At 36.9% G+C, this 15,077-nt stretch overlaps 1 protein-coding gene across 4 annotated transcripts in view; it reads left to right on the top strand.

Annotated features, from left to right (window-relative positions):
* The window catches only part of DTHD1 (death domain containing 1), an 85,776-nt gene that overhangs the window by 735 nt on the left and 69,964 nt on the right, over nt 1–15,077 (top strand). For all 4 annotated transcript variants that reach the window (XR_007517686.1, XM_049886376.1, XM_049886377.1 and 1 more), the window contains exons 2-5: nt 2,417–3,032; nt 7,456–7,786; nt 11,336–11,515; nt 14,519–14,763. Coding sequence is in view for 3 of the 4 variants with exons in the window: in XM_049886376.1 (XP_049742333.1) it covers nt 2,417–3,032; nt 7,456–7,786; nt 11,336–11,515; nt 14,519–14,763 (1,372 nt within the window). In the remaining variant the exon portion in view is untranslated. The remainder of the gene's footprint in view (nt 1–2,416; nt 3,033–7,455; nt 7,787–11,335; nt 11,516–14,518; nt 14,764–15,077) is intronic.

The following is a 15,077-nucleotide window of genomic DNA, read 5'->3' as shown; positions in this document are numbered from 1 at the left end:
AGCCTCTTGGTTAGCAGCTGTAGCTCTTAACCACTGTGCCACTAGGGTGCCGAAGCAATAGGGGATGTGTGATAATGTCCTATTTGTTCAAAATCAGGCAAGATTCCACTTTTAGGGTAGAAAAACTTGCTAGAATACATGTGATATTCAAACTGAAGCTTAAACAATGAACAGGATTTATGCAGCTGGAAATTGGGAGCCTTGAAAGAGCATTACAGGCAGAGGTATTATTAGCAGGATTCAAGGCTTAGAAACAAGCAAGAATAGATCAAGTTTAGGCAGAGAAAGTAGCGTTTCTAGACTGTAGTAGAATATTCTATCTCTAGACTTATTTGAGCATGAGCTCATTATTGCAAAAATACATACTTGGAGGACTGGGGTAGTCTAAAACATGGAATTGGACTCCCCCACACATGCACAACAAGGTGGGGCAAATTTGGGGGACTATATCTAACTATGGATGCTGAGGCGTACACTAAGACATCTAAAGAATATGATGTCAGACAACAAGAGTTACTTCAGATAGGAAGGTATGAGACATCATAAAATCTAACTCTAAATAACATGGTATCAAGTCAAGCAGGTAACATGGTATCAAGTCAAGCAGGTAGGTCCCATCAATCAAGAATCCAGGGGAGATAGGATAAGCAACTGAATCTTGAAAGCAGAGTGTACGTATCAGGGAAATCTGTCCAAAGGTAGCAGGACAAAGAGCCCATCAGCTGGAACTCAGAATAAGGCATTTAGTCTCTGGGGAGCATTAAAAATGGTCCTAGAAGAACTCAGCTACCAGGACAGGAGATCAAAATAAAGACAGGGCTTCTGGTATAAGACAAAACCAAAAGAAAACAAAACACAAGTTGTCAGAATGAAAGCCCAAAGACAATCCCAGACTAGTGAAAAGATTATTTGGTGATGAGTCTAAGCATTCTGAGCTATGGAGCCTTAAATCACATCTTCCTTAGTTCAGATTGTATTTTAAAGATTGGAGAGGTGCTCTGCCAGCAAGTGGTCATCAGGTGGCCTCAGCTATGTGAAGAGGAATGAACATATAAGAAAATGGAACTGGAAGTGAGAGATTATATATGACTGTGGTGAGAGTTTACATCAGAGTGAAGAGGTTTGACTTGATTTAGGAGTCCTTGAGTAACTACTGCAGGTCCTGATCAGAGAACTGGTATGATCAGAGCTATTCTTTGGAAGACTAATTTGAAAATTGTCAATGATCACAAGTTCAGCAGGAGGCATAGTGTAAACCAAATTCAATTTTTCATAGTAGCTAAAAAACCACTCAATAAAATATAGCATCTATGCCAGCAGAAATAATGTAGTTATGATATTCCTGCTAGTCAAACCTAATCTGGAGTGTTCAGCTAAGTTTTAGGACCAACACTGTAAGTGTATCATTCATAAAATATGGTACAGCCAGAGGAGAAAAAACAGTTCTCAAAATCATACCAAATGAGGAATGGTTGAGAGAGATACCAACTTCTGTTGGAAGAGTCCTATGGTAAGTCATATCTATCACCATCAAGTCGATTCTGACTCATAGCAATCCTACAGGACAGAGTAGAACTGTCCCATAGAATTTCCGAGGCTGTAATTTTTATGGAAGCAGACTGCCATGTCTTTCTCCTAAGGAGCGCCTGGTGGGTTCTAACTGCTGATCTTTTGTTTAGCAGCCAAGAGCTTAACCATTGAATCACTAGGGCTCCAGGGAGCCATGGTGATACTTCAAATATTCAAAGCACTTTTGTGAGCAAGAGAAATTAGATTTACTCTTTGCTACTATCAAAAAGGGGAAACCCTGGTGGTGTAGTGGTTAAGTGCTATGGCTGCTAACCAAAAGGTCAGCAGTTTGAATCTGCCAGATGCTCCTTGGAACTCTATGGGGCAGTTCTACTCTATCCTATAGGGTCGCTGTGAGTCAGAATCGACTCGACAGCAACGGGTTTGGGTTTTATGGACTATCAAAAAGGAAGCCCCTGGGTGGCACAAATGGCTAAGCACTTGACTCCTAGCCAAAGGTTGATGGGTTGAACTCATCCAGGTGCACATTGGAAGGCAGGCTTGGTCATCTGCTTCCAACAGGTCACAACCTGGAAAACCCTATGAAGCGGTTCTATTCTGCACACTTGAGGTCTCTATGAGTTGGAATCGACTCCATGGCAACTAACAACAACAACCTTAAAAAGTTGTTTGTCCCTAATTCCTAGAAGCGTTAATTCCTAGATCTGTCACTAACGAATGACGGTTGTAAAAATGACTTCTTCAAGAAAGAGGTTAGCTTCAATGCCTGGTAAGGGTCTTTTTTTGATTTCTGAGGTTATCTTTCCATACCTCTTTGCATGTCAGTACAGAAATATAATTGGGTTTAGTTTTGTATTTATTCTTTTTTCTCTGTGTATGTGTGCAGAAATCATTACTTTCATAGACTGCCTCATGAAAATAAGCGAGTATTTGGGAAGCGCTGCTACACTTTTAAAGGAAAAAGAAAAGGAGATGTGTAATTTATGCAGCATGCATGATGAATGTACTCCACTACAGACAATGTCCGTCATTCAAGATATCAAAGCAACAGACATTGCTACAAGAGGGGAGCTAAATGTTATAGAGACTGTTGCTCTTTCCCCCACAAATGGAGAGGAAAGTCATTACATGAACCAAGTCCAGATAAAAAAAATTAAAACACATACGAGTTCAGACTTAATGGAAAAAGAAAACAACACATCATTGAATAGAAATGTAACAGGACAAGGAGACTCACAGAACAAAATGTTCCCAGATAAAGCAGAAAATAAAGATGATCAACAAGTAGAACACATGACCGCTGAGAACATAAATGGCAACAAGGAAGAGATTCATGACATAATCCAGACAACAGAAAGAGAAATTCAAGAGATCTCAGAAAGCCAAAGAGAAGAGATTACCGCATATTCAATAACACATGACAGCTTCAATAAATATGTGACTAGTCTCCTTCCCAATGATTCAGAGAGTGCAAATGAAAAGAATAACATAATGGAAAAGGAGTAAGTAAATGCAACGGGAGAGGGGATTATATATGCCTATTTATAGGTGTGTTTTTGTAGTTAATACACACAGTATCTATACATGGATAAAATTTTATATGTCTTTTCCATATCTCCAGAAGTTATTATAAATCAATAATTCAGCTTAAACTATCCCATAAAAATACGTGTGGCTGATCTTACTAATACTGCTTGCCTCATATCTTAAGGGTGCAAACAAATGTTTCCTTAAGGGGGGAGGAATTAACTAGATAACCCCATTGCCATTGAGTCAATTCGGACTCATAATGACCCTACAGGACAGAGTAGAGCTGCCCCATAGGGTTTCCAAGGAGCGGCTAGTGGATTTGAATGGCCGACCTTAACCACTGAGCCACCAGGGCTCCTAACTAGATAAGAAAGTGGTTAAAATATATAATTATCCTGAACATGGATGCTTTTCTAAGACACTACGTTATCAATTATAATTAGTCAAAACTAAGAGGCTGCAGTGTGTTCAGAAATGAGGTGAGAATTTTCTGTCTTCAGATTTATTTACACTCTCCAGCAAATTATCATTAATTCTTAACCTGTGTTTGCAGAAGTCTAGGGGCTCATGGATAAGCTTTGAGAGGTTCTTAAAACTGAATGTATATCTTCACACCTATTTTATCTCTGTGGAGATGACCCAGAGTTTTCCTCAACTCTCAAAGAGCCCATGACTTAAAAAAAGTGAGAAAGACTGATCTATTTCATAGATAACCTTCCCTATACAGAATCCCTGGTGCCGCAGTGGTTAAGAGCTCGAGCTGCTAACCAAAAGGTCTGCAGTCTGAATCTACCAGGTGCTTCTTGGAAACCCTATGGGGCAGTTCTACATGTCCTATGGGGTTGCTATGAGTCAGGATCAAATCAACTCAAGGGTAACGGGTTTTCAGGGTCCCTTATACAAACGTGTAATAATTTCCTATTTCTTCAAATAAAATAAAATATTCATGAATTACATTTTTCCATACCCTTAGAAGGTAATGAGGAATAGTGGGAAAAAAAAAATTGTCTTTGGAAATCAGAAAGACTTAAATTTTATTTTATTACATACTAATTCTGTGGCCCTGAGTAACTTGACTCATTTCTTAGCCTCATTCTCTTTTTTGTAGAAATAATGTATGTCTCCTGGGATTAATTGGTAAAGAGAAAATCATGTAAAAGGCTGAGCTCCATGCCACTTTGCAGATGTTCTCACTCAGCTAAATGTTAGTATGTTAGTTTATTTCATCCTCAACAGCCCTCACTTTCCCCGCCTCCCAATCACTACCATCCCTCACTCCCCCCTTTCTCTGCCCTGATGTGTGGTGCTCTTTCAGATGCAGAATACTATTTCCAGAAAAACATCCCTAACTGAATCTGCAATCTCAGACAAGTCTTTTGCCTACCTTGACCTTGGCTTATCCCATCTATAAAATGAAAGGGTTGGGTAGGGCTCAATTATTTGTGATGTCCCTACAGGCTTGGAAATCCAAAGGATTCTATGGACTTCATCGGAATGCATTCAATTCATGAAAGACCTCCATGATCTGAAAAAACTACTGCCTCTGCAAAACAACGACTAAAGCAGTCAATATGTGGTTACACATTTCATTTGAGAAAAACAATAATATTTCATATCCCTAACATTCAGAAATGACTCAAAGCATCAGCTAATGAGTCATTGCCTAAACAACTCCCTCTAACACCTCCTTTAGGTGTTCACTAGTTGCTGATTTCCTCTTGGTGGTATTCAAACCAATTGTGCTTGGCTTGCATATTTAAGAAGATGACTACTCATTGTAATCCCTCAGGCTAGGAAGCTATCATACCACATAAAAGATGTGTGTCATAAACAAAGCCTTGCTCAGAGTCTGTTGTGATTTCTCCCTGGGTAGCTTTCTGAAAGGCAAGCCTATTACTTTTACTGTAGCTGTCCTAGTGTATACAGACTGAAGGAGGAAACAACACCAGAAAAAAAAGATGTGGTTTTTTTAGGGCCTGGACTAGACCTATGTGATATGAATCAAGGGGAATGGAACCATTTACAGGTCCCCTTGCCCTACTTCATCTGTCAGTTGGGAAACATGCCTTCTGGAAGAAGAGGGTATTGAGTTGGTTTCTAGGGAACGGGTCCTTGGTAACCATGGAGGAGTCATCCTTGAAGATATACAAGGTTGTGACACTGCATCCTTTGTTTTAAACAATGTTTCTCATTGTCTGAACCGCTATTATCACCGTCATCAGAGAATACTCCAGCAGAACAATAAGCTGGATGTGTTCTATTCCTTCTCATTTTATGAGTTCAGAATTGTAAGTGTAAGTAAATGAATCTTTCATTTTCAACATATATTTTAGATTTTTATGCTATGTGCACTATAAAATTCAATTTACTAATGGTTGAAAACCGGTCAAAACCTGATTATTCTAGAACTAGTTATTAGTGCTATGTTTTATGTAGATCCTCTTATTTCTCATTGATACTACCTATATTGCAATCATGTCAGTGGTGTAAAATGAGAAGTAACAAGAGAAGAAACTCAAGTTGATAATTTTAATGTTGAGATCTAACATTTATTTTGTACCTATTTTATGCTAACCCATTATTATGAGAGGTGTTTTAGTTATCTAATGCTGCTAATAACAGAAATACTCATGTAGTTGGCTTTAACAAATAGAATTTTTTTCTCTCACAGTTTAGGAGGCCAGAAGCTCTAATTTAGGGCACCAGCTGCAGAGGAAAGCTGTCTTTCACCATCAGCTCTGGGGGAAGGTCCTTGTTATTAATCTTCCTCTGGTCTAGGAGCTTCTCAGAGCAGGGACTCCAGTCCAAAGGACATGCTGTGCTCCTAGCTCTTCTTTCTTGATGGAAGGAGATCTCTGTCCTCTCTGTTTATTTCTCTTTTCTATTTAAAAAGAGATTGACACAAATACAACCTAATCCTGTAGGCTGTGTCCTGCCTCATTAACATCATAGAGGTTATGATTTACAACACATAAGATAATTACATCTGATCACAAAATGGGGAACGATTACACAATACTGGGAATCATAGCCTAGCCAAGTTGTCACAGATTTTTGGGGGGACACAATTCAATCCATAAAAAGAGGTTTAAATGTGTTATCTTATTCAGTCATCACACTATTTTGGATTAGGTATTGGTTTCAATTTGTGATGTATAAAGAAATCAGTGCCCTGGAATGATTAAGGAGGTAAGATATTATATTTGAGAATTTGAGCTTTGGCGTTAAAGATAGATGGATTCAATTATTGGTTCTACAACTCACCATCTGTATGATCTTTAGCAAGCTAAATTTTCTAAGTCTCAGTTTCTTTATCTGTAAAATGGTGATTATGATAGTACCTGCCTGACACCATAGTTGTAAAGATTAAATGAAATAATGTGTAGCCTAAAACCTGGTCCATAGAAAGCACTAAAATATTAGCTATTTGAATAGTAATTATCAACGTCTCAGGTCAAACAAAGAGTAAGTAATTGATTTCAAATTCAAATCTATAAGACTCTAAAATTTTGGAAAATGAATGTTAAAAATAAGGCTTTTGAATTGATTTTTTGAGGATTATAAATATTCTATTTCTAATTACTATGATTAATCATAAATTGAAAGTACTTTTGTACATCTATAGGTTTTACTAAAATTTAAATGAATACTATAACTTGACCTAATGTATTTAGACAATTTCAATATCATATACATGTTTACCATCCCCCCAAACTTAGGGAAATATTCAGGTCTAAGTACTTGGCTTATCAAGAAGCCTCAGCAATCTTCAGATTCATGTTGTGATCAAAACAGGAAAGAATAAACCACTTAAATAATAATAGTAATAACACTAATAGTAGTTAACATATATAATACCTACTATGTGCCAGGGAGCCCTGGTGGCACATTGGTTAAGAGCTTGGCTGCTAACCAAAAGGTCAGCAGTTCAAACCCACCAGCCACTCCTTGGAAACCCTATGGGGCAGTTCTACTCTGTCCTATAGGGTCACTATGAGTCAAAATCGACTCAACGGCAACAGGATTGGTTGTTTTATTTATTTCTCTACCTATCTATGTATTTATTGGTAAAAAAAAAAAAAAAAATTTTTTTTTTTTTTTTTTACTTGCCAGGCACTACTTTATAAGTTTTTAATGTATAATAGTTCATTTAATTCACTTGGCTTTCCTATGAGATAGATGTTATTTTATCACCGTTTTACAGTTGGTGAAACCAAGGCACAGAAAGGTTGAGTATGTTGCCCAAAGTCACAGAGTCAGTAAGCAGCAGAATTGTGGTAGAACTGCGATTCATACCAAGGCAATGTGGATCTCGAGTTTGTGCTCTTAAGTATTTAGCTATACAGTACATAAAACAAAGAAGTTTAAAAATTACATCCATTTTTTATCCTGCAGGTTTCTTGATGTGCTGAATGATGAAACTGGACCACAGGTGTCTTGCTATGTTACGGCACCGTCATATGTTCTACAGCACCTAGAATGTCAAATAATTAATAACATGAGCTCTTTAATAGTGAGTGAAAATGAAGAGTTGGTCAGCAATGTCATCATTATTGAGTGCTCAGATCAGGAAAAGAGAATCCCATTCCCAATAGGCATTGCAATTCCATTTACCGCACGTTACAGGGGAAACTACAGAGACATCATGGTGAAAGTGTCTGACATAAGCCTTCGATCAAGTTACCTAACACCAAATTCACTGGAAGGACCAAGAGGAAGTTATAAGGTTGGTACCTCCCTGGCTACATTAACATTTGCTGTTTGGCTCCTTTTCTAAATATTACTCAGACTACTAGATTGCAGTGTACATAGAACTGCTCATTGGTAAAAAAAAAAAAAAAAAAAAATAGAAGGGTTGATAGTAAATCTAATTAATTAATGAGAGTACATTAGTGCTTTTTTACCATCCATGAAAATCAAAGGACAGAAATTATTGACCAGAGTTTGAAATGGAGAACTTGGGCATAAAAAACATAGGACCTAGCAAATACTATTTTTTACACCTGGAAAACAAAACTGACTTCTTTGGCCCAGTTAGTTCTGTTCTTGAGACTAACATCTCGAATGTGATGGCTCTCCAGTCTAAATTTAAAAATGTTAGAATTTCCCAATGATAGTAGCTTTTATTTATTTATTTATTATCATTCTTGCATTGAGAATACATGTAAAAAATAAAAATAAAAAAGTAAGTATGTGTGTATGCCTGCAAGATATTTAAATCTGTAAATGGTATTTAGTGTGTGTGTGTATGCCTGTGAGATATTTAAATCTGTAAATGGTATTTAGTGTGTGTGTGTATGCCTGTGAGATATTTAAATCTGTAAATGGTATTTAGTGTGTGTGTGTATGCCTGTGAGATATTTAAATCTGTAAATGGTATTTAGTGTGTGTGTGTATGCCTGTGAGCTATTTAAATCTGTAAATGGTATTTAGTGTGTGTGTGTATGCCTGTGAGCTATTTAAATCTGTAAATGGTATCATGTTGAAAACAGCATATGTAGTGGGATGTGGGCTCTGGAGGTAGATTGGCTGGACTGAAATGTGGTTCCCACACTTTTTTTGCTATATGAACTTGAACCAGCTATGTAGCCTTGATGTGACCCAATGTCTTCATCTGAAAAATGAACAAAATAATAGTGTCCGTCTGATAGGTTTGTAAGGATTAGGTGAGATATGACATGTAAAAAGATAAAAGGAAGCTTATAAATAAATACATTATCATTTTGATAAATGAATGATCATTTTTCATGGTAGGCTTTATTGTAATAACTTTGAGGTCCTCTCAAAGTTTGGGAATTCGTAGTGTGGGAAGACAGAATATATGCAATTATAAAGCTCAGCATAGAGTTGTTGGGAATTAACATCTAGCAAATTCTGCAGGCCACTGAACTTTCTCTCTTTTTTTTTTTTTTGTGGTAAAATATATACCACTAAATATTTGCCATTTCATTCACTTTTATGTGTACAGTTCGGTGGTATTAGTTATAGTCACCATGTTGTACAATCGTCACCACTGCCCATTTCCAAATTTGTTACCACCCTTAATGAACACATTTTTAAACTACTAAAATATTTGTCTTTTCAGCTTTATATAAAATTTTCGATGTGTGTAGAACTATAATACAACTCTCCCGTTTCTGAATTGGATCTTCTCTGAGCTATAAAAAATCTTATATAATTGAATATGAAAGTTAAGCCTGTTCTAATTACTTGGTCCAATTCATGCAACTAATATCTTTTATATTAAGTCTAGGTAGCCTGTAATAGTCTGGCAGCGCTGCCCTTGAGTGCAGCTTTTTAATCTTGGCCAGTCCATCTGACTGTCATAAAAGCAAAAACTGCTTACAGCACATGTGCTTTCATGAAATGGGCACTTAAGGTATTTAGTAAATAGATTAGTGGATAACCAAAGCAAAAGAAAAATAAGAGAATCATTGCCTAGACTAAAAAAAATAAGGGCTTTTACTTTTCTCTTTACTTTAGTATTCTAATGGTAGTTCTCCCTATTTTTAGTTTAAGAAAATTTAAATTCTGAATCCCTTCCAAAATTTTTTATGTGAGTCATATCACATTTATTTAAGAATTCTAATTCTGGAGTCAAAGAAACCATCGTCAGAGTTCTGTTCATGACACTCCTCTGCTTAAAAACACTTATGGGCTCCCCAAAACCAAAACCAAAAAAAAAAAAACAAAAATCCATTGCTGTTGAGTCATTCCAACTCATAGTGGCCCTATAGGACAGGGTAGAACTGCCCCATAGGGTTTCTAAGGAGTGGCTGGTGACTTCAGATCACTGACCTTTTTGTTAGCAGTCAAGCTCTTAACTACTGCACCACCAGGACTCCATGGGCTTCCCAGCACCTGCTGCTAACTGTAGTCTAAATGCTTTAGCATGACAACCACGAGCAGTTCCCAGAAGACCTTTTCCCTGCAGCCAATTCAGAACATTCATCATGCCCTGAATTTTCCCAACAATAGATTCATGCAGTGATATTGTGAAATCTCTTCCTTAGTCAGCTTTCAAGTGAGAGATTTTTTTTTTTTCCGTGTGATTGTCCCTGAAATGTTTTTGTATGTGTGTACATGATTATCCACTCATGCTGGGGAGGAGCCCAGCTGGTGTTTGGGGAAGCCTGAATAGACCAAATTACTTCTAAATCTTCCTCCTCATTTTAAGCTTTGGTGATTATATGTGTAGATCATTTTGTTTTCATTTATGCACTCAGTTCCCTTTTGTGTGATAAAAAAGCTTGAATACTTGCCTACATCTATGCACCTCAAATTTAAATGTCATGGTATAAAAAGAAACACAAATATGTCTCTCTGCAGTCATCTGCTCCCACTCTACAAAGGAGAAAAATAGAGAAAATGACTTTACTTCAGTACCCAAAGAGATTACGAGTTCTCAGAAGGAAAATTTGCTGACAGTACAGGCGATATGGCATTTGAGTAAACTACCTAAATGATGACATTTCAGTCCTTGGAATTCCCTAATACAATATTGACTATCCTGCATAAAGAAATGTAAAGTCCATTCTGGCTAAAGGAAGTTAGGATTCAAGAAGCAATTCATACTTGTGAAAACACTGACTGTGATTGCTATACATATAAATTTTGGGAATTTAATTTAAATTTAGAAATATATTTCTCTCGCTTCGATTATATAGTACAAATTTGAGAAACACCTAATTATCTATTTTTACCTTAATCTCATGGGTAGTGGTGGCTCAGTAGTAGAATTCTTGCTTTCCATGTGGGAGACCCAGGTTCAGATTTCCAGCCAATGGACCTCAAGCACAGCAACCACTTGTATCTCAGTGGAGGCTTAAGTGTTGCTAGGATACCGACCAGGTTTCAGGGAAGCTCCCAGAATAAAAAAAAAAAAAAAAAAGACGGACTAAAAACCCAGTGCCATAGTCAATTCCTAGGGAATAAAAATGTCCGGAGACCTACTTCTGAAAATCCGCCAGTGAAAACACTATGGATCACAATGGTTCAATCTGCAACTGACGATGGGGATGGTGCAGGACCAGGCACCATTTTGTTCTGTTGTGCATGGAGTCACCATGAGTCAGTGCCGACTCCAGAGACGCTAAAAACAATACCACCTTAATCTCATGAAAGGATCCTACATTCTGAGTTATTGGAATCACTCCAAATAGTGAGAGAATACATGGACAGCAAATATATACTTTTTTCAGAGTCCACAGAGTGTGCAATGTATTGCCCACCAAACGACATTGTAGCTTGTTTTAATGTCCTTTAATCCATACAGGGAACCTGTGCTGAAGTGAAAGCTTACAAGCTGGGCATCTTTTCTGTTGTGTCTTGTTTAAAGAAAGAGTCCTTCACAGTAACAAAGAAAGGCCTTACTCTTAAACCAAGCATGGATTCCCGGATATCCTTAAATTACCCTCCAGGAGTTTTCAGCTCGCCAGTGCTTGTACAATTAAAGGTAAATATTAAAAATTGGTGAGTTCTAGATATAGATATTTTTGGTCATTAAGCATGGTCCTAAAGGTTGAAGAGGATACAAACACTAAACAATATAATGTATTCTTCTCTTATACTTGCAATGACCTAGCAGATAGTGATACAGTGATAATTTTGAGTATATAGATTCTTATTCTCCAAAATAAATACCTGCCTTATTTAAAAGACTTCTGTACCTATTTTTGTTTTTCTTAGTTTATGATATTTATTTACAAAAACATATGCTGTGCACCTACCGATAATAGAGCAGATGACAGACATTGGGGTATTCTTATAAGATTTCTACCTGAGAATGACAAGAATGAAGCCAATCAATTGAAATATTTATGATGGTGAATAATTGGCTATATTTAATTATGAAACATTAGCTCTTCTTTTGGAATAAGGACTTAATGTGTATAAACATTACTCAGAGTGTATGAAGTATGGCAATGTCAATTATAGAGGATTTATTTCCTTAAATAATCTTTGTCCTTCTGTCCTCAACTCTTCGCCCATGCACTCCTGTTTATCTCCCCCAGTATGTTGCTGTAATTGATAAGTGATGATTACGTAGAAAACATTTTATGAATATTTTATTCATAATTATTTTCCATAAACTTTTCAATTTTGAAAATATGTTCACTTTTATTACTAGCCATACTTATGAGAGAGGAAACACTTATGAGACTACAGTCTTGTTTTTCTAGTTTCTAAAGATCACTTGATCTAACAATAGTTCTAATTAGAAATTATGTAAAGTGTCTATTTTGTTTTCTAGGTCATCTTGTTGCCTACAATTAAGAGTGTTTCACAGCTATTTATAACATAGGACAGAGAACCCGGATTTCGGAAGTATTTTTTTAAAAGGGGCTCAAATGCTGTGTTCTTTTATAAATTAATGGAGTATTGCTTTGGCCAATTTCCCTATACAATTTAACTAAGACCTCAGTGTAAATTTAATCAGTAACTGTTAATAAGTATAATAGAAGATAGGCCGTGAGGGTTTATAGTGTGCAAATATTTTTTATCTTGAATATATTCAAACTTCAGAATGATTTAAGTTGATAACCAATGTTTGCCACTTTTGACTCATTTGCTTTATCTTTTTTCTCTCTACATGTCTGAGATTTCATTAGAGACAGACATCAAGATATTTCATCCCCAATAATTTCAGCACATTCTCTTAAGGGCATTCTTTTCTACAACCATAATACAATGATTACAATCAAGAAATTAACCATGAATAAAATAATAAACCAAACCTGTTGCTGTTGAGTAGATTCCAACTCACAGTGGCCCTATAGGACAGAGTAGAACTGCCCCATAGGGTTTCCAAGGAGCAGCTGGTAGATTTGAACTACCAACCTTTTTGGTCAGCAGCTGAACTCTTAAATATTACAGTGTTAATATATGGTCTACGTTCAAATTTTCCCACCTTTCTCAATTATGGCCCTTATAGTTGTGTATATGTAATGCACACTACACCAAAAAAGGTTACATATATATGCATATATATATGTATATGCATATATGTGTAACCTTTTATATATATATATATAGACAGAGAGTGAGAAAGAGAGAGCCCTGGTGGTGCAGTAGTTAAGAGCTCAGCTGCTAACCAAAAGGTTGGCAGTTCAAATCCACCAGCTGCTCCTTGGAAATCCTATGTGGTAGTTTTCTGTCCTATAAGGTCACTACGAGTGGGAATTGACTCAACGGCAACGGGTTTGGTTTATACATATACATATATGTATGTTCCAAGTAGGATCATGGTCCTGTAGGCATCCTTATGTTTTGAATCTGTTTTCATATAACCTGTACCGTCAAGATGATTCTGATCCATAACAACCCTATAGGACAGAGTAGAACTGCCCCATAGGGTTTTCAAGGAATGGCTGGTGGATTTGAACTGCTAACCTTTTGGTTAGCAGTCGAGCTCTTAACTGCTGTGCCAACAGACCTCGTATTTTCATATACTTGGTATTAATACTGGGATCCACCACCCATCTGTTAGTTCGTTGTACTGTGGTGGCTTGTGTGTTGCTATGAGGGTGGCAGCTATGCCACTGGTCTTTTAAATACCATCAGGGCGACAAGCTTTGGCAGAGCTTCCAGACTAAGACAGATTAGGAAGAAAGGCCTGGGAATATTTCTGAAAATTAACCAGTGGAAACTCTATGGGTCAAAACAGAATATTGTCTGACTCACTTTGGGCACATCATCTGGAGGGATCAATTGCTAGAGGAAGACATTGTGCTTGGTGAAATAGAGGGCCTATGATGGCAAAGAAGATCTTTGAGGAGATGAATTGTCACAGTAGCAGCAACAATGAACTTGACCAACCCACTGCCGTCAAGTTGATTCTGACTCATAGTGAATGAATGAACTTGAAGATGCTGGCAATTGTGACGATGATGTAGGACCAGGCAATGTTTTGTTCTGTTGTACAGAAGATCACCATGAGTTGGAGTCAACCCAGTAGCAGTTGTCTCTCTGCTTATCTCTAATATTGTGGCACTGTGCATACTCTAAAATACTCTAGGAGTCCTTAAATGGCTCAAACATTTAGCACTTCACTAACGAAAATGTTGGTGGTTTGAACCCACCCAGAGTCTCCTTGGAAGAAAGGCCTGGCAATATACTTCCCTATGAAGCACAGTTGTACTTTGCAATGCATGGGGTCGCTATGAGTCAGACTCAACTTGATGGCAACATGCATCATATAGAATCCTCCCCTGTTTGAGAAAATAAATATGAAGGTAAGAAATGAGTGCCAAATGAATTCAAAGGACTTTAGATCTAGTATTTCAAGAGATGCTATGGTGCCATTGTCTAGGGTGGTTGGGAATAAACTTCAAAGGAAGAGTTGTATAAATTTTCAGAAAATTGGCTTAAGAATATGCTGATATTTTGCATTCATTGTTAAAATATGAGAATACATACATATATGTATACATATTTTTTTTTCTCTCTCTTTTTTTAGGTTCAACCAGTTGACTCTGCTCTGGTGGCATATTTAAAAACAAAGCAAGATACTTCCTACTCAGTTGTATCTACAAGCCCACTGATTCATGTTCAGCACCCGTCAACACATCTGTTTCAGAAGCCAATCACTGTTTTTCTACCTTGCTGTCCACACTCTGATAAAAGGAATCTGGGGTCTGAGATAGATCATAAAGGTACAGCTAGCGTCACAAAGAATAGGATCATTCCTTTGTACCTCAAACGGTGAGTAAGATCCTAATATCCCTAATTGACTTGATGGTCAGAAAAGAAACCTAAATGATTTAAAAATATATAATCAAATGTCTGGTATTTAAATATTATAAATTTTTGTCTAGAAATAAAATATTGTGGACCTACAAAAGATAATGATTTTAGCCGTAAAGGATCTCAAAGTTTGCTATGCAATGAGAGACGTGAAAGATATAAAAATTAATCATTGCTTTCAAAGAACTTGTGATGTAGTAATTACAAAATTGTAGTGTATTGTAGTGTAGGAAGATGGTGATTTTAATTTCTGTATTTTAAAGTGTTCCCTT

Source organism: Elephas maximus, chromosome 5 (genome assembly GCF_024166365.1).
Source record: "Elephas maximus indicus isolate mEleMax1 chromosome 5, mEleMax1 primary haplotype, whole genome shotgun sequence".
Lineage (NCBI taxonomy): Eukaryota > Metazoa > Chordata > Mammalia > Proboscidea > Elephantidae > Elephas > Elephas maximus.
The sequence above is the reverse complement of the archived record's forward strand: the minus strand, read 5'-3'. Positions and strand labels throughout refer to the sequence as shown.